Source organism: Abramis brama, assembly GCF_963993115.1.
Source record: "Abramis brama genome assembly, chromosome: 4".
Classification (NCBI taxonomy): domain Eukaryota; kingdom Metazoa; phylum Chordata; class Actinopteri; order Cypriniformes; family Leuciscidae; genus Abramis; species Abramis brama.
The window spans coordinates 9,012,962-9,039,557 of record NC_139966.1 but is presented as its reverse complement, the minus strand read 5'-3'; the positions used below and the strand labels follow the sequence as shown (position 1 = coordinate 9,039,557).

General features: G+C 39.1%; 1 protein-coding gene across 2 annotated transcripts in view; it reads right to left on the bottom strand.

Moving 5' to 3' along the window:
• Window positions 1-4,485: 4,485 nt before the first annotated feature.
• The window catches only part of LOC311081630 (uncharacterized protein), a 178,215-nt gene continuing 156,104 nt past the window's right edge, over window positions 4,486-26,596 (bottom strand). For both annotated transcript variants that reach the window (XM_084112213.1, XM_084112214.1), the window contains one exon: window positions 4,486-6,446. In XM_084112213.1, coding sequence (XP_083968339.1) covers window positions 5,908-6,446 — 539 coding nt within the window. In that variant the 3' untranslated portion in view covers window positions 4,486-5,907. The remainder of the gene's footprint in view (window positions 6,447-26,596) is intronic.

Genomic DNA, 26,596 nt, shown 5'->3' with positions numbered 1-26,596 from the left:
GGCGGACTGAACTCACAATCACAGCTGTCAGTCCGCGCAGAGATCAGTTCATGCTGAATGTTGCTGGAGAAATGAGCTTTTCTTCATCAGAGGAGCATCACAACAGCAGCAGCGGCCCATAGCAACGGCTCTCCACTTCCGCCTGGACTGCGTCGTCTTCTTCTTCTTCTTCTGTTAAGTTTTATGGCAGTTTACAGTTAAAGTGCATTACCGCCATCTACCGGACTGAGGTGCAATCAAATGGATGTCATTCACACACACACACACACACACACAAAAAAAATCCTATTTGCTAGTTGTGTTTCTTTGATAAATGCTATCATAGCATTAGTGATCTTTTCTGATCTAGGCTCACATAATAAAGTTTCTAAAGAAAAGGTTTTATTTACTGCATTCACTTCCCTCTTCAGTTTCTCTCTTTGTCTGGAAAATCTTATGCACCTTAAAAGGACATGATCTACATCCTCTCTCACTCCACAATTCTCACATTTCCCAGATGGATGTTTGTGTAAAATGTATAAGCTGTTATTTAAACCAGTATGGCCTATTCTCAGTCTTGTAAACCAAACCTCTTCCTGTCTGTTTGGATAACTATATTTGCAACTTGAGATATATTTTTGTATATTGTATAAGTGTCTACCTTTTTTATCCTTATCCCATTCAGCTTGCCATATTTTATTAACTTTGTGTTTAATGAGTACCTTAACTTCTGATTTACTGAGTGGAATTCCTCTTCTTTAGTAGCCTCTTCTGCCAGCCTGTCTGCTTCCTCATTACCACCAACTCCTTTATGGGCAGAAACCCATACAAACTGGATTAATATTCCCTGTTGACTAATTGCAAATATGATGTTATTAATTTCATTCATTAAGTCCTGTCGGCATGATGATTCTCCATTTTGAATGGATGTGAGAGATGACATAGAATCAGAACAAATAACTGCCTTAGGGGGCCTAACTTCTTCTATCCAATGCAATGCAATATTAATGGCTGTCATTTCTGCTGCAAATATGGACAAATGATCTGATGTTCTTTTTTTAATTGAGATTTTATAATCAGGGATGTAAGCTGCAATACCCGTTTTACCCTCTGAATCTTTAGATGCATCTGTATAAATCTGTGTTGTATTATAGTACCTACTTTCTAAATATTGCTCTATGTTCTGATACACATCTATCTCTCTGGTTTCCATGTTCACCATAGGGGAGCAGAACAGCCAAGGTGGAGTTGATACCAGGGGTACTGTCTTACTACAAGTGATATCATCCGTTTCCATTTGATTTGCTAGTTTATTACCAGCCCAACCAAAGCTACAAATCTGGGTTCTACCATACTCCCAACACTCATTAAGAACTTTCTTAGTAGGGTGTGATTCATCATGTCCATTTAAATGAATCCAGTACGCCATACTCAATTTAAGACGTCTGAGGTTTAAAGGTATTTCTCCTGTTTGTACTTGCAACGCTGGTATGGAAGAGGTTCTAAATGCTCCGCAACATATCCTCAAACTTTTAGCCTGCATTCTACTGATTTCACTAAGCAATGTCTTAGATGCTGAAAGATACACAATACACCCTTAATCCAAAACCGATCTTATCAATGCAGTATAAATTATTTTAAGGGACATCCCTGAAGCTCCCCAGTTGTATCCTGATAAACATTTCAGAACATTAATGCCTTTTTTGGACTTCTCAATTATTTTCTGAATGTGTTCCTTAAATGTTAGTTTAACATCAAACCACACTCCTAAATACCTAATAATATTAACTTGCTTTAAGGACTGGTTATACAGCTTAAGATCTAGTATGGGACTTACTCTTTTCCTTGAAAAACAAATAAATTGAGTCTTCTCTACAGACAAATGAAAACCCCACTCACATGCCCATTTTTCTACCTTACTGATTGCTAGTTGCATCTTAATTCTAATATTATCAATATTGCGTGCTTTTATCCACAGAGCTCCATCATCAGCATATAATGCTCTACTGATTCTAGTGTCATCAATTGTATCAAAAACATCATTAATCATAATGTTAAACAGTACTGGACTGCATACACTACCCTGAGGTGCTCCATTTTCTATTGAATAGATGTTCGAGAAGTTAACCCCAACTCTTACTTCTATTGTTCTATATCCTTTAGAAAGTCTCTGATCCAGTTAAACATCTTGCCACCAATACCCATCCTATTCAACTTAATTAACAGTCCCTCTTTCCATAGCATATCATATGCTTTCTCTATATCAAAGAATGTTGCTAAAACTGATTCTTTATTGGCTTGCGCTTTCCTTATTTCATTTTCTAAACATACAACAGGGTCCATTGTAGTACGTCCACTACGGAACCCGCTCTGATATGGGGAAACAATATCTCTTTTTTCCATTTCATATACTAGTCATCTAGTGATCATCTTTTCCATAAGTTTACATAAATTGGATGTTAATGCTATTGGCCTATAACTTTTAACTTCAGTCTTATCCTTTCCTGGTTTTCCAATAGGAATCACTACAGAATGTTTCCAACACAAAGGCAATCTTCCTTGTTCCCAAATCTTATTATAAAGACTTAAGATTACATGTTTAGCTACATCATCAACTTCATCAATCATTTTATAGCATATACCATCTTTCCCTGGTGAAGTATTCCTAACCCCATTTAACACTCTCTTAAGCTCAAATAATGTAAAATCCTTATTAAGTACATTTTCACTTATTTCCTTCTTTTCCAGTAACCCTTTATTTTCATCTATTACTTTAATTCTCCAAGATAATTCTTCATCAGTTAAGTTTTTTGAGCTATGGACCTTAACAAAACCTTTCGCAATCATCTCCGCTTTCTCTTGATTTGTTACTGCCTCCACATCATTGTTTTTAATCACAGGTAGAGAAAACTCCCTTCTAATGCCTCCCATTTCTTTAATCATGCTCCAAACATCACCCACTTTGACTTCTGCCCCTATTTTACAACAAAAGTTACGCCAATATTTCCTTTTAGCTTCTTTGAATGATTTGATTTAACAATTTTGAAAGCTTTATTTCTAACTTGAATTGCTTCCTTACGATCAACCGACCACCAAGGTAACATTCTCTTATTCCTCATCCAAGAAGATTTGCCAAACACCTCTTCTGCTGTCTTACACAATATATTTGTAATTATTGAATTTAACTCATCAACATCATTACTCATATCTGACATTATTCCCATCAGCCTAGCACTTGCCTTCATGCAATATAACCCCCAGTTTGCTTCTCTCATTTTCCATCTTGGAAACCAGTTCTCTTCAAGTCACACATTTTGATTCCTAATACTTAACAAAATAATATAGTGATCACTGCCAAGAGAATTTCCATTAACCTCCCACTCACTTACCCCTGCTATCTGATTCGATACTATTGTGAGATCTATTGCAGACTCTGTTCCATGAGATGCATCAAACCTAGTGTTCCTTCCATCATTTAAACAAACCAACTTATAATCATCCATAAACTCCTCAATAGTGGTCCCATTTCCATCTTTCTTAGTACCTCCCCACAAAGTGTTATGTGCATTAAAATCTCCACATATTACTAACTTTCCATTTCCTCCCTCACACATACCATCTAGCATCTCTCTTAAGATTGTTTTACAAGGGTTATAGAAGTTAACAATTTTAATTTTAGTTTTACTTACCCAAATCTCAACCATAACTGCTTCAATCTCTGTAATTAATCCCCTGCTGAATGAATGTGGCCACTCCACCTCCTGCAGTATCCCTGTCATTACGTATTGCTGTGTATCCATATAGTATGAAATCAAGTGATGGCTTTCTGGACTACGTCATTTCCACAACGACAGTTTATAGTTTATGCTACAAATGACCAAACCTAACATTTGCACTTGTTAAGAAAAGAAAATCATTCGTTATAAATGTGTATAGGCCTACATATATTTATGATTTTACTGATCACTGAAAGGAAATAGTGTTTGAGTTTAGTGTTTGTCGCTGTCTAAATAGTTTTGTTAATTTAACTCTTCATTTCAGACCGTTTCTCAATATGCGTTAATGCGTAAAAAAAAAAAAAAAAATATATATATATATTCGGTGCTGAAAAAAAATACAAAACCAGAAAAGAAATCTAATCATAATAATAAATAAATGAATACATAAAATGCCACTATTACTAATAATGATACATGATATGTAATAATAATACATAAGATATTATTAATAGTAGTTGTAATAATAACATCACAAGTAAACAATGTAAAAAGTAAAAAGAAAAGCTAATGGTGAATCTTGAATATAAGCACAATAAGACTTTTATTTACAATATTGTTTTCCTCACTGTTGTATTTTCAGATGCAGAGATCGAACACAATATTGTTGAAATTACACCTTAAAAATGTGGTTTATGATTGAAGACAGTGAAACTGTGTGTGGAAGAAGAACAGATTTAGAAGATAAAACTCTTTTAATTCAATTCACTTTTACACAATACACATCATTTCACAGCAGCTTTACAGAAGAATACAGAGTCCATATTATAATCTACAGTCTGTTATCAGAGGAAACTGTCTAAGTTATGTATTTCAGAAATGCACAAAATCACAGTTAGCTAAAAATGTATTAATTTAAACAATGTAATAATTAAAGGCAGAATACAATGATATCATTGAAGTAATGAGAACTTGTTAACAAATGATTATGACATTTAGAAAAGTGTAGCATTGGTGCGTGTTGATTCACTTTTACAGTGTTTTGACCAACATTAATGAAGGACTGTGTGTGTGTGTGTGTGTGTGTGTGTGTGTGTGTGTGTGTGTGTGTGTGTGTGTGTAAATAAATACACAGAACAATAATCAGAAACAGAGGAATAAAGATCAAGAGGAAACTCAAATATGAACAAAAACAGCAAAACTAAACACTGACAACAACTATAATAATAACATGATAAATGCTGGAAATCACATGACAACTACACACATGACTGAAATAAACACACACACACACACACAGGTTTCTATAGAGAATGAGATCCTTCATTCACACACTCATTGATCAACAAACTGTGATATTGATTGATTCTCTTGAATATGTATCTTAATTCCCTCGACTTTAACTTTCTGTTCTTGTATTTCTTTCATTGTTGCTTCTAACTTTAACATCTTTGTCTTCTGACATCATCTTTAAATGTCTCTGTTTTAATAAAGATAATAATAAAAAGATGAAGATCAATCCAGAAACCCCCACTAACAGGTTTAGTACAGTACACAATATATTACAGCAGAAGCGTCTTTAATAATACACACATAACCCAAAGCAGAGGAATCATGTTTAATAACACACACATAACCCAAAGCAGAGGAATCATGTTTAATAACACACACATAACCCAAAGCAGAGGAATCATGTTCTGAACAGATCCGATGTGTGTGTGTGTGTGTGTGTGTGTGTGTGTGTGTGTGTGTGTGTGTGTGTGTGTGTGTGTGTGTGTGTGTGTGTGTGTGTGTGTGTGAATCATGTTCTGAACAGATCCAGTGTGTGTGTGTGTGTGTGTGTGTGTGTGTGTGTGTGTGTGTGTGTGTGTGTGTGTGTGTGTGTGTGTGTGTGTGAGTGAATCATGTTTTGAACAGATCCGAGAAGTTGAGATAAAACATCTCTGAATGTCTTAAACTGAGTTTAGAGTTGAAAGTCTAGTTTTGCTCGTATCATCCAGACATGTTTCAGTGAGTCTCATTGTGTCTCATATTTCCTCTCTCTTCTCTGTGTATCATTGTCTGTTTCTCTTTATTTCACTGACAGAAGTTCAGCTGTGTTATTAATGTAATGAAGAGACAAAAGGAGACTCTAGAACATCTCACTGTCACTGATTTATCATGCAGCTCAAAGCATTATGGGTAGAGTCTCTCATCAGTCTATTCTCACTCATCAACACAGTTTCACTGATGATTCAGACCAATAAACTCCAAGCCCAGGATAGAGTGTGTGTGTGAATGTGGTCTGGACTGTGTGTATGAGGCTCATTGTGTCAGAGACGCTGTAGAAGGACAGAGTTCCTGCACTGTGATCCACATAAACTCCTGTTCTCCACACTCCTGTTCTCCAGCTGATGGACTCTACAGGGAGTTCAGTCAGTATGTCATTGTGCCAGAATGAGTAACAGGAGGGAGAGCAGAACAAACTCCAGGACCGATCATTACGTCCAAACACACACTCTTCACCCCGTCCCTTCCTGCTGATGCTCTTATATGACACTGATATAAACACACTCCCACTCCACTCAATCTCCCAGTAACAGCGTCCACACACACTCTCTCTACACAACACCTGCTCATAATGATCAAATCTGTCTGGATGATCAGGATACGGCTGAAGATCTGTGTCAGTGACAGTAATCACTGTGTTCTCCTCAGACAGACGGAGGTGTGTATTCACTGTGTTCGGATCCAGAGTGAACTGATGAGAATCTGATGGAGAGAAAACACACATCAGTGAATTACAGAAACTTTCTATCTTGAGTCTTCATTTCAGATCTGACTAGTTCATTTAGGATTTAGAAGCAACCGATGATAATAAAGCACTAAAGAAATATCATTCTGTAACAGCTTTTGTCCTGAATGAGGTTCTGGCTGAAATCACCATGGTTACCAAACAGAAAACATAGGACTCTTAAAGGTGGTGCCGTGTGTGTGTGTGTGTGTGTGTGTGTGTGTGTGTGTAAGAGTGTGAGTGTGTGTGTCAGTGTGTGTGTGTGTGTGTGTGTGTGTGTGTGTCCGTGTATGTGTCCGTGTATGTGTATGTGTGTGTGAGAGAGAGAGAGAGAGAGAGAGAGAGAGAGAGTGAGTTTGCGTGTGTGAATGCGTGTACTGTGTATGTGTGAGAGTATGTGAGTGTGTGTGTGTTTATGTGAGTGTGTGTGAGTGTTACGACTAGCTCGTTTTAAAGCCGCAACATAAAAGAGGAACCAATCAAACACGATCGTTTGAATAATGAAGATAGTTTTTATTATCTTCAATTAGAATAATTACCATTCATACAAACATTAACATAAGTCTAGGGAAAGGAAAACAAACAAAACAAACTACAACAAAACAAACATTAAAGTTCCATGACATAAAGTAAGTATAAGCAAAAGATCAATAAGAATGAGCTGCTCCTGTGAGAGTCATCCCACAGAGAGTGCTGAACCAAATGAAAACTCAAACACTTAAATACTAAACTCTTAACAAGCAATCAATTAACATTTAACAATTAACATGGGGGAGTGACTCAAAACTCCCACAGACTGCCACCATCAGGGAAGGAGTCACTCAAGGTCGTTACAGTGAGACAGTGTGTGTGTGTCTGCAAATGTATGTGTGTGTAAGTGTGTTTGTGTGTGTGACTGTGCACGAGTGTGTGTGTGTGTGTCTGTGTTTGTGTGAGTGTGTTAGTGTTTGTGAGTATGTGTATATGTATGTGTGCAAATGTGTGTGTGTGTGTGTGTGTGTGTCCATATGTGCGTGCAAGTGTGTGTGTGCATGTGTGTGAGATTGTGAGTGTGCATGTGTGAGTGTGTGTTTGTTTGAGCGTGTGTGTGTGTGTGTGTGTTTGTGTGTGTGTGTGTGTGTGTGTGTGTGCGTGCGTGTATGTGAGAGAGAGTGCGTGCGAGTTTCCGTGTCTGTGTGAGAGTATGTGAGTATGTGCGAATGTGTAAGAGTGTGTGTGTGTGTGCACGTGAGTGTGTGTGTGTATTTGAGTCTGAGTATTTATGTGAGTGTGTATGAGAGAATGTGTGTGTGTACTAGGGCTGCACGATATGAGGAAAAGCTGCGATGTGCGATAATATTGTTTAATATTGCGATCACGATATGACTTGCGATAAATATTCAAATGTGAATGTTAGCTATAGCTAACAACAATTCCTGATTTTTTTTTTTTTTTTTTAATAGACATTGTAAAATAGAATATACTGTTCCAACTTCCCATGTCTTAGTGCTTTAATAGGTTATTTGCGTGATAGGTCAAACGTTTATTACCTGCCTGGATTACTATTTAGCGCGAGTGAGTGAGCGAGGGACAGTGTGTGTGTGTGTGTGTGCGAGTGAATGTTTGCGAGTGAATGTGTGCGTGTGACGGCACGCGATGACAGGTCGGAAAGCAACGTGTAGTCTGACATGTTTCTTGTCCATGACACGACAAAATTTTAGGAGTCAAAATCGAGTAATCTGACACTGTGACTATCGTAACAGACACAAAAATCTTGTAATCTGAACCAGGTGTTATTCATCGTGTCAGGCTGTCTGTTGCGATGTGTTCATCGCGCGAGTTCATATCGCGATGACGATGAAAATTCGATGTATCGTTCAGCCCTAGTGTGTACGTGTATGTGAATGTGTGTGTGAGTGTATATGTGAGTGTGTTTGTGTGTATGTAAGAGTGTGTTTGTGTGAGTGACTGTGCACATGTGTGAGTGTGTAAGAGTGTGTGTGTGTGTCTGTGCACGTGTGTGTGAGTGTGTAAGAGTGTTTGTGAGTGAGTGAGTGTGTGTGCGTGCGAGAGTGAGTGTGTGTGCGTGCAAGAGTGTGTGAGTGTGTGTTTGAGCGTGTGCAAGTTTCCGTCTCTGTGTGTGTGTGTGTGTGTGTGTATTTGTGTGTGAGAGAGTGTATGTGAGTGAGTATGTGTGTGTGCAAGTGTGTGTGAGATTGTGAGTGTGCATGTGTTTGTGTGCATGTGTGTTTGTGTGTGAGAGTGACTGAGCGAGAGTGTGTGTGTGTGTGTGTATGTGTGTGAGTGTCCGTGTGTGTCTGTGAGCGTGCAAGTGTGTCTGTGTGTGTGAAAGTATGTGCGAATGTGTAAGAGTGTGTGTGTGCACGTGAGTGTGTGTTTTGAGTGTTTGTGCGTGTATGTATGAGTGTGTTTGTGTGTGACTGCACGTGTGTGTGAGCGTGCATGTGTCTGTGTGACTGTGCACATGTGTGAGTGTGTAAGAGTGTTTGTGAGTGTGTGTGTGCGAGAGTGTGTGTTTGAGCGTGTGTGTGCGCGAGTGTGTGTGAGTGTCCGCATGTGTGTCTGCGAGTGCGTGCGTGCAGGTGTGGGTATGTGTATGTGCGAGTGTGAGTGTGCGTCCGTGTGTGTGTGTGAGAGAGAGTGTGTGTGTGCCTGTGAGTGTGTGCGTGCAAGTGTGTGTGTGTGTATTTGTGTGTGAGTTTATGTGAGTGTGTGTGAGAGTGTGTGTGTGTAAGAGTGTGTTTGTGTGTGAGTGTTTATGTGAGTGTGTGTGAGAGAGTGTGTGTGTATGTGTATGTGAGTGTGTGTAAGAGTGTGTTTGTGTGTGAGTGTTTATGTGAGTGTGTGTGAGAGAGTGTGTGTGTGAGTGTGTGTGAGTGTGTAAGAGTGTTTGGGAGTGAGTGTGTGTGAATGAGTATCCGTATGTGCGTGCAAGTGTGTGTGTGTGAGTGTTTGTGTGTGTGTGAGTGAGTGAGTGTTTGTGTGTGAGTGTCCGTGTGTGTGCTTGCAGGTGTGTGTGAGTGCCCATGTCTGTGTGAGTGTATGAGAGAGTGTGAGTGTGTGTGTGTGCATGTGTGACTGTGTGTGAGAGAGATTGAGTGAGAGTGTGTGTGTGTGTGTGTGTGTGTGTGTGTGTGTGTGTGTGTGTGTGTGTGTGTGTGTGTGTGTGTGCGAGTGCGTGTGTGTGCATGCGTGGGTGCGAGTATGTGAGTGTCTGTGTGAGAGAGTTTTAGTTGTGCGTGTTTATGTGTGTCCACGTGTGTGAGTGTGTGCATGTGAGAGCAAGTGAGTGTGTGTGCATGAGAGTTTCCATGTCTGTGTGTGTGTGTGTGTGTGTGTGTGTGTTTGTGTGTGAGTGAGAGAGAGAGACAGTGTGTGTGTGTGTGTGTGTGTGTGTGTGTGTGTGTGTGTGAGAGAGAGAGCAAGAGAGACAGTGTGTGTGTGTGTGTGTGTGTGTGTGTGTGTGTGTGTGTGTGTGTGTGTGTGTGTGTGTGTGTGAGAGAGTGCCCATGTCTGTGTGAGTGTATGAGTGTGTGTGTGTGAGAGAGAGAGAGAGAGAGAGCGTGTGCTTGCAGGTGTGTATGAGTGCCCATGTCTGTGTGAGTGTATGAGTGTATGAGTGTGTGTGTGTGTGTGTGTGTGTGTGTGTGTGTGTGTGTGTGAGAGAGAGTGAGAGTGTGTACACAGTGAACAGTTCTAAAGATTGGACTTTAAACAGTATAATTTAATTATCTACAGCGTGATGATGTGTGTATGAATGCTGTTATAAGCTCGCTCACGTTAGCACTCTTGTTAACTCTTTAGCTAAAGTAGCAGGCTCTTGTTATCTCATATACAAGCTGGCTAACATGCTAAATGCTAGCTAACCACTGAACCAGTTATGCAACTTTCTTCTTCTTCGATAGTAGCCTAAGCTACTGTCTGTATACTGCCACCTGCTTTACTGGAGGTCTAGCAACCCAAGTGCAAGCCACTTCACAGACACAGATAGTTGCGTGTTCTGAGTTAACACAATCAGAGCGTAAAAATACGGGATATTTTACGGGAAAATACTAAAACAGGAAGACAGCGGGAAAAGAGCTAAAATACGTGAGAAACCCGGAAAAAACGGGAGGGTTGACAGCTAAGCTATGCATCACTCAGCTCGCTCTGCTACTCCGGTTATCTCTGTATGTATATTTTAGGCAACAATAAAACGAAATAAGTTATAAAACACCACACTGCCTCTTATCGTTTTCATTTAAAGAAATCTTAAACATTATAGCCACACAAATGTGGTTCAGGCAACGCGTATTGATTATATTCACTGCATATAACGTTAGCCTATTTATAACAAAACGAAATATAAAACACATCCCTGCCTCTTTTCGTTTTAAATAGGCTATAATAACAATATTAAACATTTTAATATGGTCCAGGCAATATGTGCATTTGTACTAAACAACAGATTTTGCAGTAAACAACATTACAGATCATCTTCGTTGTATTAAAATTTAAAATGACAAAACTAAACCCAGTCTCTTTTTGTTAAATTTCAGTTTTATCAATATTAGCCATTATAAAAGTATAAGTAAAAGTTACAAGAAGCTATACAAATAAAGCAAACAATTCAGTCAAACATACAAAGTCAGCGCTCTAGTCTAACCATACGGTTGCGTGCGCATCCAGGAGGCAGAAAACCGCTAGCTGTTATGCCGAGTTCTGTAAAAGAACATTGTAATTAACGTAGATTTCGCATTGTTTGTATTTTCTTGTTGACTCAATAATAAACTGCAATTTCAGAGTTGGATCTGTTTGTTTGTGTTTCATATTAATATAACATTATGTAAAACGTCCAACTGTTTACGAATCAAAATCCGTACATACTGTGATGTATGTATGTATTATCATGTTAGACTAAGTAAGTAATGTAATTAGGGTGACCACCATCAAACAAACCAAATGTGGGACGATTATAAGTTTGTGTGGGACAATGTGGGACATGTTACCAACACCAAAACATAACCTGAAACTGTTATATAATGTTTATCTAATTTAATAAAAACATTTGTATTCTGCCTTTCAGCTAATAGACATTCTTTGTTATTTTCCTTCCAGAAAACACCATTACATCACTATGTAACATAACATGTCTTTATTTTACATGTCATTTAAATTCAACATCACTGAGCCCAAAGGCAGCAGGCATCATGCGCATATATATATATATATATAATATTATTATTATTTTTTTTTTAAACAGTTCTGACCAACTCCAACTAAAACCCGACCGTGTTTACTCCTTTCCTTTCAACCATTGGATAGGATTTAAAAAACGGCTGTTGTATTTGTACTTCTGACGAAACGCTGTTAAATATAGGTGAAAAACTACGCGGCAAAAAGAATAAATAAAACTTATTCTCAGCAATGGTGAGATCTTGATCCCTACGCAATACATGACGATCTTTGGATTGTGGATGACAAGAAGTGGCCAGCAATTGTATGGCCTGATATATAGCCATAATTATCTTATTCAAGCAAGAGTGTATACAAGAGAAATGATTAGAGCGTACAAATCCCTTGATGCATACAACTACGTGCTATGTGGTCATGTGCAGCTCGTCAAATTATGAATAGAAAGAATATAACATACAACTTCCTCCTTCTGTCACCACTTTTCCATTTGCCTAGATTTGGAATTACTTGCAACATGTATAATTTAAATGAGCAGATAAAACACAACAGATAGGCCAGCATGTAAATAAATTACGCAACAACTCCTTGGTATTTTGACTTAGCGACAACACCACCACTATGCTACGGTACGAAGACCGCAGGTCTTTCTGCCTCCTGGTTGCGTGCACAAGCAGTGATGACGTCGCAGAGAAATCCATGTATACAACGGTAAAGTTAAATACTTATAAAATTATGAAACTTCCCCTCAGCCAAAACGATTGGCCAGGGAACAAATTATAGATTCACGAGACCAAAAATCGCCCGTTATATATACACAAGATGAATTATATCTCATGTTTAACCACTACAGAGACGCCAAAGTCAGCGGCAAACCTCAGAACGACTAGCCGAGGAAAGGCTGTTCCAGGCAGGGTACATGAGCGCCGAGCGCCCGGTCATCGCTGGATCTCACAACCTGGATAAAATTTTCATAAATCTTTATAAATAAACCACAGATTTGAGCTTTAAACAACTACATTCTCGCCTGAAAAACTCTTAAAACTACATTTCATGATACAAAAACAGTAGTATTATATTTCAACTGTATATTAAAAAATGGGCTTTTATGTTGTCATTCTCCTTGGCTCGTTAGTAATGGGTGTTTTGAAATAATCCCGAAAAAAAGCACAAAACACTGCAGAAATGGCAAGTTCAGCAGCTAAAATTTGCTGAGGTGAAGTGACGGCTAGTAACAGCAGACAAACGGCTAGCATTGACATCAGCGGCAATCCACCTGTCACTCAAGTGGCCACACCGTTGCAGAACTTTAAATATTAATCCACTAAACGGAAGAGTTATAAAAAAATTCACCCCCCTCACTGTTGTCATGAAGGGCAAAATTAGCTGTATAGACCAAAGCCACAGAGAGAACCAGGCTGTAAACATGTTTTTTTTCTGCTGTAATGTTGGTAATTTTAACATGGGGGAGATACAGATTTAACTCACTTTTGACTACAGCCTCAAGCGGCCAGTCAACGAATTGCAGTTTAACTCACTTCCGTGTTGGTTTCAAGAGAGAGACGGGGAGGTTGCCGCTTGGTTGCCCCTTGATATGAACGCAATCGAACCAAACCGCGGAAGTGAACTGCTATTGATGACGTATAATGTGTCTTCGGCGGACAGCCCGCTGTCTTTGAAACGTTTTCAGAATTTTTGCGGCAGACAGACGCAAGTGTGTTTCTGTATGTCTATTTTGAAAACAAAACCAAAGGTAAAAAAAAAAAAAAAAAAGAACAAAAAATGTCAACTGAGCAAGTCTATCCATTTGGGCGCCTAAGAGTTGGTTACACTACATATTTTCAAACAATTTCGTTATTTGTGAATACTATATTACAGTTTTTTTATTCGCTTTGGTACTATTTTCACAAGTTAGGTGTACATTTTCAAAACTCTTAGTACAAAAATCCAAACTGATCACACTTGTAACACAGCTAGTCATTCTTTCAAAACCTGATGTAATGCTTTCATTCAGTTGCACATGTTTTCAGTCCACATAATCATTGTTTCAAACACAAGATTATTGTAATATGTAATGAGAACATTTGGTTTAATCACAGAAACACAACAGTATGATCTTCTTTCAATTTAGTACTTTTAACAATCAGCTCATTCAACAGCAAACAATGCAAGATACATGTTTCAAATCACCGTTGTTGCTGAATTAATTACAGTAATACAGGCTATGCCACATTAGAAAATACACATGCATTACCTAACTTATGAACTGAATCCATAATGTTTGTAATAGTATCTATCCAGTGTGTTATCAAAAGCTGTGATGAAGCACAGCAATGAGGTTCTGTGCTAGAACGGAGTTTGCTGGCAATGAATACAGTAATTGATTTTGACTGAATATACTGTAGTGGACATTTACAGATGAAGGTTGAGTTACAGTAATGTAACAGCCATGTCTCTACCATGTTTACAGTATCACATGGCATACATACTGTAATGTAAAATGCTGTATTTGATGCCATCTGTCTCCCTTCTACTGATATATCTCTGATCAATCTGATGTTTTACAGTCACTGACTGTTTCCTCTCCCTTATACTCTATTCTGCTTTACAGTATTAGTACAAATGGCAAATTTCTCTGTATCTTTCGGAGATACACACACACACACAGACACACACACACACACACATGCGTGTCCTTTGAACATCATGATGGTTATTATCTATAAATCACTTATGTAAAAATAATTCATTACATTTGGTTATCCATATCAGAAATTGCAAACAAGTTCTATAGAAATTGTGTATTGAATCAATATCTATAGAAATCTATAGGTGTACCAAATGATTAATTGATTAACCATTAAGATCATTTGGATTAAATCATAGACAAATGTATTAAACTGAACAAGAAGAGATGCAAATCAAAAGTTTGATAGTAAGAGCTTTATGAAAGGCAGTTACTGTGAATGAAACATTTATGTAGATGAAACACTTATTTTGTGTTGTGAAAAGAATACTTTGTGATTTTGAGTATTGTACTAACACAACTGAAAACATGATGAAATGTTTGAAAAAAGTGCACATTTGATGATCTGTTGTGATATTAGCACTAAGAGTTTTGAAAATGTATACCTAACTTGTGAAAATAGTACCAAAGCGAATAAAAAAAACTGTATTAATATTATGATTACAGAATAAAAAAATAGTAAGTTGAAAGTTTAATTGAAATTTATTTAATTCATTTTAAGATTATTTATTTAAATAATAGCTTTGTATCGGCCACCTGCTCTTTAAGACATCGTATCAGCCATAACATTTTTTTTTTTTTTTTAAGTATTTCGGTCGACCACTAGTTTAATTACTATTTTGACAACTGATGTTTAATGCAATCGTGTTTAAGGCCTATGCTGTGCAGATAGATAAGTCCATTGGCTTGTTCCAGTCTGGATATTCTCCATAGGCTACATTTGAAAAATTGGTAAAATCGCGATTCAGATTGTGGACTGTAATCAGACTGTCATTTTTTGTTATAATATTGTGATATGATATTTTGTGAAGATTGCCCACACCTAAGCCATAACATATTTTTATCTATACTATATATTTGTAAATATTAAATGCTTGTCTTTATGCATGATATATATTATATTTTTGTATCTAAAATGGTAGACTATAAATATAAGGGCATTATTTTGTAGCTAGTTAGCTAGCTGCGCTAGTTAGTTAGTGTGGCGAGCGGCGTCAGGTACTGGAGGGCACTGTATGAAGCAACAAAATAACGTTCGACTACGCCACCCGGTATATACCGGGAACTCAGCCCCAAGACAGGGCACGCACAGGTTCATTACCAAAAGAAATGGGTGAGCAGAGAGACATAGTCCAGGGAGTACAAAAGATGGAGCAGCTTTATTCAAATACAAAATTTAAAACCATCAATACATTAACATCAAGGGCTCAATATTCACATGTCAAAAAGAAAGAAAAGAAACACTCTGCAAAACTTCCATAAAAACAAAATACAAATACACAAGAAAGCTTAAGGGAGGGAGATGGACTACTGTGACCCTCAATTCACACACCACACTTAATACCCACACACACATCCACTCTGGTGATGTCACTCAAATAAGCACGGCACTCAACGTGAACCCCGTTAAACAGCGGCTAAACCCCTCCTCTGTACACTTTCTCCCTCATTCCGTCCCAAAATAAAGAAACAGTCAGTTCACAAACATAAAAAAAAATAATAAGAATACACGAAGACAATATTCAAATCAATCTCGTCTTGTAACTCAAAGTAAACTTAAACCTAAACAAAAGGAAAGGAAATTACATACAAAACACGCAAAAATAAGCACAAGACAAAATAAAGAAAAATCTAAATTACAATTCGGAGCAAACAAGAAACAAATCAAAATGAAACAAAGATGGCCACGATCGCTCGCACACAAAGAGCAAGCCAGCGAGAAAACAGCCAATTAGCTTCCACTTTAGTTTTAGGCTCACCGCTATACAAGTTCAAGTTCGCTCCAACGAAAAGACGACCAAAATAAGCCCAGGCAAGACAGCAGTGCATTACGTCAACAGACGCGCATCTCGTCCCGCAATATAGAGGTGAAAGAAACCCTTGCTCTCGTCACTCAATCTGTCGAACATGAAACAGAAAAGTTACCAATAAAACTATAAAAGAGACAAACCACGCGAATGGCTCTCATACTTACCGGAAACGTTCTCAGCGCAGCACTATGCGTGTTCGCTGGCCTCAACATGCCGCCGGTTGCTCGTCAATGAACTACACAGACTCAAAATAGTATACACATTCCATTGACAAAAAAATACTCAAAACAGACGTAGGTTACCAACCTCAAATGGTGCGTTCAAGTCATCTCGTATAGATCGTATTTACGAGTTGAACGCACTTGAACGTGTAAGGATGGACTTTTACTAAGACTGAATTCAAGAATCCTAACCTGCAATAAAACAATAAAACTCACTAATCTGAAGAAGAGATCTAGGGGACAGAGAGCACAACACAACTTCTCCAATCTCATCTCTTCCCCCCATGCTGGGGTCCTGACTCCTCACACTATCTTCTCCCCCCAGGTCTCATTCAGTCATGCAAAACACACACACCTACTGTCTCCAGTTGTTTTATGAGAGGTCAAAATAAATACTTCTGGTGCGAATGGTAAAGAAGTTTCATTCCCACAGCAGCAGAACAGTCAGAACAAAGAAAACAATGCCTGTTCTTCTGATGTGGGAAGATGCCCCAATAAAGATAATAGATAACCATTTGTGTTTATCCCCCAAACTCAGGCGTGACCACTTGGGCACGAGAAAGGGTCCAGCAAAAGCTGAATAAATATTTGGGTGCTAGATGTTTATTGTTCTTTTGTTCCACTTGGGTATTTAAAGGGGATTGGCAAACCACTCAAGGAAGCATCTGTAAACAGAACTTCCCACACTGTTGCTGTGTGTCTCTATTGCCAGGTATGCTGACTCTTTGAAACTATTTTTGATATTGCATTTTGAATGTTGTCTCTATTATATGCTGATCAGTTGTGTATTATGTACTCTTTTTAATTATTTTTATTGGATGTTTAATTCTGCCTGGCAAAAATAAATGTTAACCTTGATTTATTCTGCATTCTTCTGAAATCATTATTTCCAGTAGATTAATGTGTAGTCTGGTGTTTCCGCAAATCTCTGTCCAGGGTAGATCAAACTGAAGGCACTTTGAATGGAGCATGGGGCACATCTTAGGAACTTCTGATTTCTGACTATCCCCTGACTTAGCATGTTGTATGCTGCAAATATTATAAAAAATTACACCTATGGGTCTGCAGTGAGTGGCTGCATAGGGTAAAATACTTGCACTGCACCCTCTGACTATTTCAGGACTGGCTAGTTTGTGATCGTGAGCGCACATTCGCGACGTGACGTCTCAAAGTGACACCCGGTCCGTAATGAACGAATATTTGAAATTAGGAAATGCCCAGAATAATCATTGGTCTAAATTAAATCACGACTAATCCGCGGATCAGCTGTTAAGATAGACAATTGGAATAAACAAAGAGTCACATAAAATTTGGAGTCAGATTAAATTATTCATGGAGTCAGAATTAAAATTGGAAATCAACTGTTTAATAAATTAAAGTGATTTTTCCAGAAGCGCCCGAAACGTCATACACGCTGAATTCCCTTCGAACCAAGACACTGGACACCGTCTACTCTTTGGGCCGGTGATTGGAGCTTACAAACGCCACCACAATGTCGTAAATACCAGTGGGGAGCTCGGGATTTTCTCTAAGCTCCGATCTTTACGAGTTGGGGGCGTGTCAGTGATTAACATGGCGGAATACACAATACGTAAAGGTATTTAGCTGGGATATTGTCAGGCTTTTCTATTAACAGCTCAGTTAGCTAATCGCCAACACAAAATATGACAGTAATATAATATAACAATACAACATGTAACGATGTGTTGGCAGTGGCTTCATAAATTAATTAAAAACTTAAAAATACAAAGTACATCTGATGCACATTTCTTTGTTCTTCATTTTCTAGAACAAGAGTTTAAGAACCTTACTGTATTTTTGTGTAATTAATTAAGAGAAAGTACTCCGCCATTTTGCTCCGACGAAAGTGACTTGAACGCACATGCCGTTATAAGCACGACTTCCCACCTCGTACGTACGAACTTCCCAGGAGGACTTGAACGCACCAAAAGCCCGGGGCAGCCTGTACACGGCCGCACAGAGCCGAGACGGCACCTCAGCTACTCTCCCATTCATAAATGGCGGCCTCCGTAAAGGGGCGGTACGGGTGTCAACGCATCCCAAGTGACAAAAACCTCCCCATTTTATACCATGACACCAGACTGCTGATAGGTTCAATGTTTTCACATGACACTGGCCAATGATCAACACTGGCACACTTCACCCTGCTACATTCGCTAAGCAGCCTCACAGCTACAATACAGGTAATAGTATTAATCAAGCCAGCTACAACTAATGAAAATATCTAAATGATGCATGCTAATCGGTTTGCTATCCTCCATTTATCATGAACTTGGTTGTTGGGTTTGAATTTAGCTATGTATTATGCTATAAGTTTAGTTTATGATCAATGTTGAAACAGTTCTCACAATTCTTTTTTCATCCACACATTTAGGGATGTGAAAAAAACTGAATACTTGTTAATACAAACTGAACAAATCCAGATATAATATGAAGACATTCCACTGAATGTTAAAACACTTTCAAAGCTTTTATGGCCTCATTTACATCCTCGTTCAAGAAATCCTTAATTAAAGGGCTGGGACCATCTTTGTTTTAGGTCTCCATCCACCCTACCTGCCACTAAGACCAGCAAGCCTCACTAACTGGGTTCTAGGCCGAGTGGATATCCGGGGCTTAGCCCAGAGAAATACATGTATGGGTCAGGATACACGAGATACACTTTAAATAAAATGTTTTAAATGTGTTTATTTTTAATTGTTTTCTTAAACAAGGTAAATCTTTCTTACGGAGGTATTCCCGTCTCTCAGTTATTTCTCCTCCACTGGCTCTATGAAGCGGTTCTGTAATATCTCCATGTGTTTGAGTGTTTTGTAGCTCCTCCAGCTCGTCATGGAAGCCTTATGAAGGCTACTCTGTTCATGCTCTCTGACTGACTCTAAGCCCTTTTCCAGCTGGAGAAACTGCACTTGTTAATGCGTCTTTGCTGTTTCCAATATGATGCTTCCCAAAGAGACGACAAGAAAAGCAGAACTTCTGGATACGGGATACTCAAGCCACTGAAATTCATCTGGCCAAGTCTTATTAAAGCTCCAGATTGGGTAAAGGGTAGTGCTGAAGCCTCACGTGTTTTAGGCCGGTCTGCACTGATCCTAGATCATCCCTTTCACTTTCTTTCCGTGTTTCTGTTGCTAAAGCCTCTTCTCTCCTAGCTGACTCATCTGAGACAAGCTCAGCTCTATTATTGTTTTAATAAATAACCTTTACTTAACAACATGATTTTTGTGAGAATAGATAAAAAAGGTGAATAAAGAATCTCTATAATAACAAAAATAATCTTCATCCATTCTTCATGCACATATTAATTTTATAGGCTACCTTATTCTTACTTTATACACTCACATACACAATACACACACAAACACTTAAAACCAAGTATAATTATAAACACAGGGCTCTATACACTTATATTTTTGAAGGAGCACGTGTACATGCATTTACACGGCACTTACAAATTGCATAAATAATCTTATGAGACTAATGTATCAATTGTCAAATTTGCATTACAGAAATATGAAATGATGAGAAAATTAAAATGGTACTTTGAAATATGAAAGTAAAATTGCCACGGCCTTAATGAGTGAGTCGGTCAGTCATTTATTCAGTCGATTCGTTCGAAACGGACGATTCATTCAGAAAAGAAGTAAGAAAAGTGTTTTTATGCTTTGTTTGGAACCATTTTCGTTAGTGAAATATTTCTTTTTTTATTATCTTGTTTATTGAATTGTTGAACTGACACGAAAGGTCTGCCACAGACCATGCTAACCAAACATATAACCGCTCTAAATGCATGTGTGTATGTTAGGTGGCCGGACAGTCCGGATTTTAAGTCCTCTGTCCGGCGCAGCCTCAAGCCGGACACTCATTTGTCCTCCTTTTGGAGTTGCGCTGAATCGGCAAAAAAAAAAAAACCCCGCTCTAGAATCTTTATTGGGGCGCAGCAGCATAGTGTCTAATGCCATAAGATCTCTGGTCAAACAAATGATTGGCTGAAAGCGGTGTCAAATAAATATCTGATGTATCATTGGTTAAAAACGTAAACAAGCCTCCATGTCGTGGAGTCCACGTGCTGGCTACGTCATATCATAACGTTAACATGCCGGAACGTCAGACCTCATTTAATCCGGAATGGACAGAAGAGCACGAGTTTGGCCATGATGACCCTAGAGGAGCGGCTGTCGCCTGAGCTGCTGCTGCAGAGGGGGAACTTCTTTGTTAACAACTGAAATGTGGATTTATTTATTTTTCGCACTCATTATTTATTGTATTTCTGTTATTTCCAGAAGTCCAGAAATGTTATGTTTTCAGGCACTTTGCAAGGCAGGTTTACAATGTCTTGAATAAATAGAAATACTGTGAACAAACACTTTTTTGCCTCTTCTGTTACACACAGATCAGATTGTCTGGCAATGAATAGGCTATTTCAGAATCACTGTATCATGATGCCATCGATATGATGGACACATCTTGCCTCACTAAATGCAGCAAAGTGTCCTCCTTTTTAGTGTTATGGAAATGGCCACCCTAGCGTGTGTGTGTCGTATAGACTGTGCTGCGCAACTGTTAACTGTTAGATGCCAAAAAATGTAAATCAGACACAATTAAAAACCGAATAAAAAATATAATACTATGATTAAAAGTTACAGATACCTGAAGCTGTTGTATCTTGAGAGATATCTTGTAGATGTGAGAGAGCAAATCTGCGGTTCTAATATAAAATATTTTACTGCGCATGAAAACTCAGTGATGGTGCGTACAAGGCATAAAGGTGGTAAAAACATTTGGGGCTTTACTGAAAACATTCGGTATACTTCAGGGTTTATTGATGAGCCAGTTTAGTCTAAATACAGAATACTGACAAACTGTGAAAGCAGATAGCATTCTCCTACCCCAGTCTTATCTTCTCAATCTATACTTTTGCCCACACAACCAGTCTATACAGTACCACTAGCCAAATGTAACACAAACTTGAAGCGTGACCTCCAGGACTGAGAGCAAAAGTTAATTTTGCGCTGTGACCAGTGGATTGCTGCTTTGAAATCGAGTGCATTTGGATTTATTCTTCCAAACTCTCTATAATTGTCAGGAAAACGTCTCAAATGAAGCCTTTTTCACCTGCTGACTGCGACATGGAGAACACACAACACAACAGCACAATCTGCAAAATGTTGGTGACATTCATAATCACGTAAACATAATTGGCGATATATTGCGTCACCAAACATTATTGAGGTAATGTACATATATTGTGCGATAAGTCAATATTGATTATTGCGACAGGCCTAATGCTCGCTAGTTTCAGAGAATTTGATAAAAGTCGATTTTCAAAAATGGCGACAGAACAACCGCATGCCCATTTAAAAATGGCTTACTCTACCAAGTTTTGATTCATATGTATTTATTCGTCTAATTTTTTTATTTATTTGAGAAATGTTTTATGTGTTACTAGCAAGCATGATCTATAGTAGCAGGTGTAAAGGTGATTGGACAATAAACAATGTGCTGTGTCATACAATCAAGATTGAAATATTAGTCACTGAACTTATGATTATTTGCTTTCTAACTATCCTTTCCATAATTTAAATGCATAAGTGGATGTCATGTCCAAACGGAGGCGAATTAGTCCTGTGGAGGATGCCACTAAACACATTCTGTCTGGCAAAGACAAACCATGCTTTGAGGAGAGATTCATTAACTCTCATAAAGGATAATAGCATAAAATGCACGTGTAAAAGCTGTATTACATTGAATAGTCTAATTTCAGTAGGTATGTTACTGGTACACTTAAGGTGATTGGTTATTGTTGCAACAGTTGCTGTTGTGGGCTGTGCAACCTAATGAGCAGCTTCTCACTTATGTTTAAACTGACCAGATGTTGGAAGAAGTTTGCATGTCCTGTAATTAATGTGTGCATGCCATTTAAAGGCCAGGTCAATGGAATAAAGAACCACTTATTATGCACTAATATTCAACACCATGCCATCTCTATCTCTATCTCTATCTTAGGTAGAGGTGTGTTTGCTAGCATGTCCATTGACAAAGGATGCTTCATTCTTGAATACTGTGGAGAGTTACTTTCCAAAGAGGAGAGCCAAACAAGACAGAATAGATACAATGAAATGGAAAATATCTTCTTGTTTGACTTTGATTGGAATGAAAGACAATGGTGGTAGGTTTTGGGAACCGTTTTGACTGAATATTTTTGACTAAGTTACTTATTGGAAACAAAATTTCATGTTTTTTCCTCTTTCCCATTTTAGCATTGATGCCTCAAAAGAATATGGTTCACTTCGGAGACTAGTGAACGATAATCACAAAACTTCTAACAGTAAAATAAAAAATAAAATAAAAATATATATCCACATACCACATCTGTGTTTGTTTTCAATAAAAGACATAGCTTCAGGAGAAGAATTAACATACAACTACGGAGACTCACACTGGCCATGGTGTACTCTGGTAATTAGGTCTCCATTTAGTTTGTGTTGGTATTGTTGAGTTATGTGTTAGTTGACTTTCTGTGTTGTATTACCTAATGAACAGAACAACTTAAACAGTTGTCCATTACCGCTGTCGTAAATAATTTCGCCGTCCGCAGCCTACTGTCGCACGCACACTCGCTGTTTATCTAGCCCCGGCTTTGGAATGAAAGATGTAAAGCAACACTAAGGAAAATTTATGCAAGTTTGCCAAACCGGGTCGCGTTTCTGTAGTTCGAATGAGACATAAGAAAACAACGTATGTAACCCTTGTTCCCTGAGAAAGGGAACGAGACACTGTGTCGGTGATGACACTATGGGAACGCCCTTCAGCGTAGCACGTCTGAATCATGAATGAAAACTAATACAATCCTATTGGCATTGCGTGATGACGTAGCGTGTGACAGCATACACAAATGTGTAGAAAGGCACGCTGGCACACAGCAGAGTTAGCTTTGCTATGAAGCAAGTCGCTCCAGGCGGGGTGAGGCGTGGCAAACCGATTCTCAGGGAACAAGGGTTACATACGTAACTCGAGACGTTCCCTTTCGAGGGAACTTGATCTTGTGCCCTGAACCTTGAACGGTGAACGGTGACGATACTATGGGAACGAGATACCCACTATGCCACAACGAAACCCCGCCTGTCCAGTGTGAAGCTGTCTCCAGGCACAACTAGGACGAGAGCACTCGTGTGCCGGGTGTAGAGGGAAGGTCCAGACTGTAGAATGTCATGAATGTGTGCGGAGTGGCCCAGCCAGCCGCCTCACATATGTCATGGATAGGAGCCCCTGAAAGGAGGGCTCTAAAGGACGCCATGCCTCTGGTAGAGTGAGCCCTCACGACCACAGGTGAAGGCAAATTGCGCACCTGATAGGCCAGGGAAATAGCCTGAACGATCCAATTGCTGATGGTTTGATTAGAGGCGGAGAGCCCCTACTTAGGGGACCCGAAACACACCAGCAACTGGTCCGCCTTCCTCCACTGTGAAGACCTCTGAATATATATATATCCATTGCTCTGAAAGGGCAGAGCAAATTAAGTCTTCCGTATTCCGCCGTCACATGAGGTGGGGGATGAAACGCCTGCAGAACCGTTGACCTCGCCAATTAGACGGCACCTTAGGGACATAGCCCAAACTGGGGTGCAGGATGGCCTTAACTCTCCCAGGAGCAAACCCCAGGCACTGCGGGGACACCGAGAGCGCCTGGAGGTCCCCTACCCTCTTAAGAGAGGTGATGGCAAGGAGAAAGGCCATCTTAAGAGTCAGGTTCTTGGCCTCAGATGTTCGAAGGGGGCCTCAACCAGCCCTTTGAGAACCACCGCCAGGTCCCAGGTGGGAATCCTGGTATGAGTCATTGGTCTCATCTTCCAGGTCCCGTGGAGGAAACGTGCAGGAGACATTTTTGCTTGCATCGTCGTCGAGTCTCAGACCACCCCCAGGAACGTAGTCCATTGGGTGGGTGTCAACACGCTCTTCTTCGTGTTGAGCCTCAACCCCAAGCTCTGGATGTGGCCAAGGACGACATCTCGATGCCGAACTGCCAGTCAGGGCTCCAGACTAACTTTTTTCACCTCCGTCCTGGAACCGTCCTTAAAAACGATTTGAACCGTCCTAAAGTGAACGTCAACCGTCCCAAAATAAACATGTTGTTTCTGTACTTTTTTATTATCATCTATAGTTGTTAGTTGTTAGTCACATAATAAAAACACCATTAAAATGTTTATGATATATATTATATTTATTTAGCTCCATTCAAAGTAGTTATCTGTAAACAGGTAAAAAACAGATTTAATAAAAAATAACAGGAGTTAAATGCTTTTTTGTATTCATGCAGAACAAATCTTTTTTTTTTCCTTTTTCTTTTTTTACATATACGAAAATTAAGAGAAAAATACAAACAGCTCCAAACGTTTTTGAGTTGGTTGAGTTGGTTGGATTAAAAAAATAACAAATAAATACTGGTGACAACATATCTCAAAAATATCATCATTCTTTTTTCTTTCAAGCAGCAGACATACTGTATTTATTTGTATGAATTAAATATAATGAATCCTTAAAGCTATTAACGAGCAGTGAATGCTTTTCTCTTTTTCTTTTGTTGCTTGATCAACATTAATGACACAGACCGCAATAGGTTTATTACCCACTGTCACTTTAAGACATTGGATCATGTCCAATGACATGCGGATCCAATTACACTGATACAATCCGATACATTCAAAACTGTTTAAGACATAACCAACATAGTTAAGTGAATACTCTCCAAAACGGACATTTCAACATAATGTTAAGTGTGTATTTGTCCATTCAGACACGAAAGAGAGCTCAATTCAGTACTCACGCGCTGTCTATGTGCATGGCTGCACGCTTCGGGTCGGGTGTGTGCGCACAGAAAACCGTACCGAATAGAGATCTTTTTTTGCGTCGTCACTCTAATTCTGCTCTACTCATTCTCCCAGACGTTTACATTTTTTAACGTTTTATGAGACATGCAGCGCATGTCAACCCGTGTGCCGCCGGGTAGATCAGCACGTTACAGTAGCTGCCCTCCTCCAAGGTCTCACATAAGTTAGGACCTCTCTCCCGACGCCTTCCTGGCCTGAAGGACGGTCCTCAGATCCGTCTTCTCAGGAGGCTTGGGCGAGAGCGCCGACTAGAGTCCCAAGCTCCGCTTTTGCTTTTGTTTTTTTTGAGGGGGACTTCTAGAAGCGACACTCTCCTTCAGATGGTAGGCTGAATTCAAATATCTAACCAAGTTCTAAAGTCAGATAATATTTTAATTATTTTAATTCCTCAGAATTAAATGCAGCCATAAACACTGGATAGTAAACACCAGAATACTGTTTAAATATTTATTTATACGATCCACTACACGCTGCCTCGGCAAACAGGAGCCGTTACAAATTGGCTTTCATCCCTCGAGAAGAAAGTCAACAGGCGCGAGGCTGAAACACCCGAAACACACGATTATTATTATTATTATTATTATTACGATATTTCACAATGAACAGCAGCACCTCAGGAGCTGACTGTGAATGCCTTGCACCCAAACAGTATTATTTCTCCAGATCGCGTGTGTCCCTTTTATTGCAGACCCTTAACGCGCTGCCTCAACAAACGCAAGATTCGAGTCGTTCACAATAAATTTGGCTTTCATCTCTCGAGAAGAAAGTCAACAGGCGTGGCTGAGACACCCAAAACGCACTGTGTGCGGCGAGTTATTTCTCAATGAACACAGCCAGGACCCTTCAGGGACTGACTGCATGCCTATAGCACCCACACAGAATCTTTATTGCAAACTGCAAATAAACTCGTAATCAACGCGCTGCCTCGGCAAACACGAGATGCCAGTCGTAGAATCGTATCGCAAACTGCAAAGTACACTCGTAATCAACGTGCTGCCTCGGCAAATGCTAGATCTGAGCTACTAGATTCTGTATTGAAATGCAGTTTAAATCTACGTGCTGCCTCAGCAAACACGAGATCCAAGCCACAGAATCTTTATTGCAGAGTAGACTCGTAATCTACACGCTGCCTCAGCAAATGCAAAATCCAAGCCCCTAGATTCTATATTGCAATGCAGAGTTTACAGGACATACAACACCAAATAGGACAGACTTGTTTCACACACACAGAGCGCTTGCTGAATAGCAAAAAGCTAACTCTGCTGTGTGC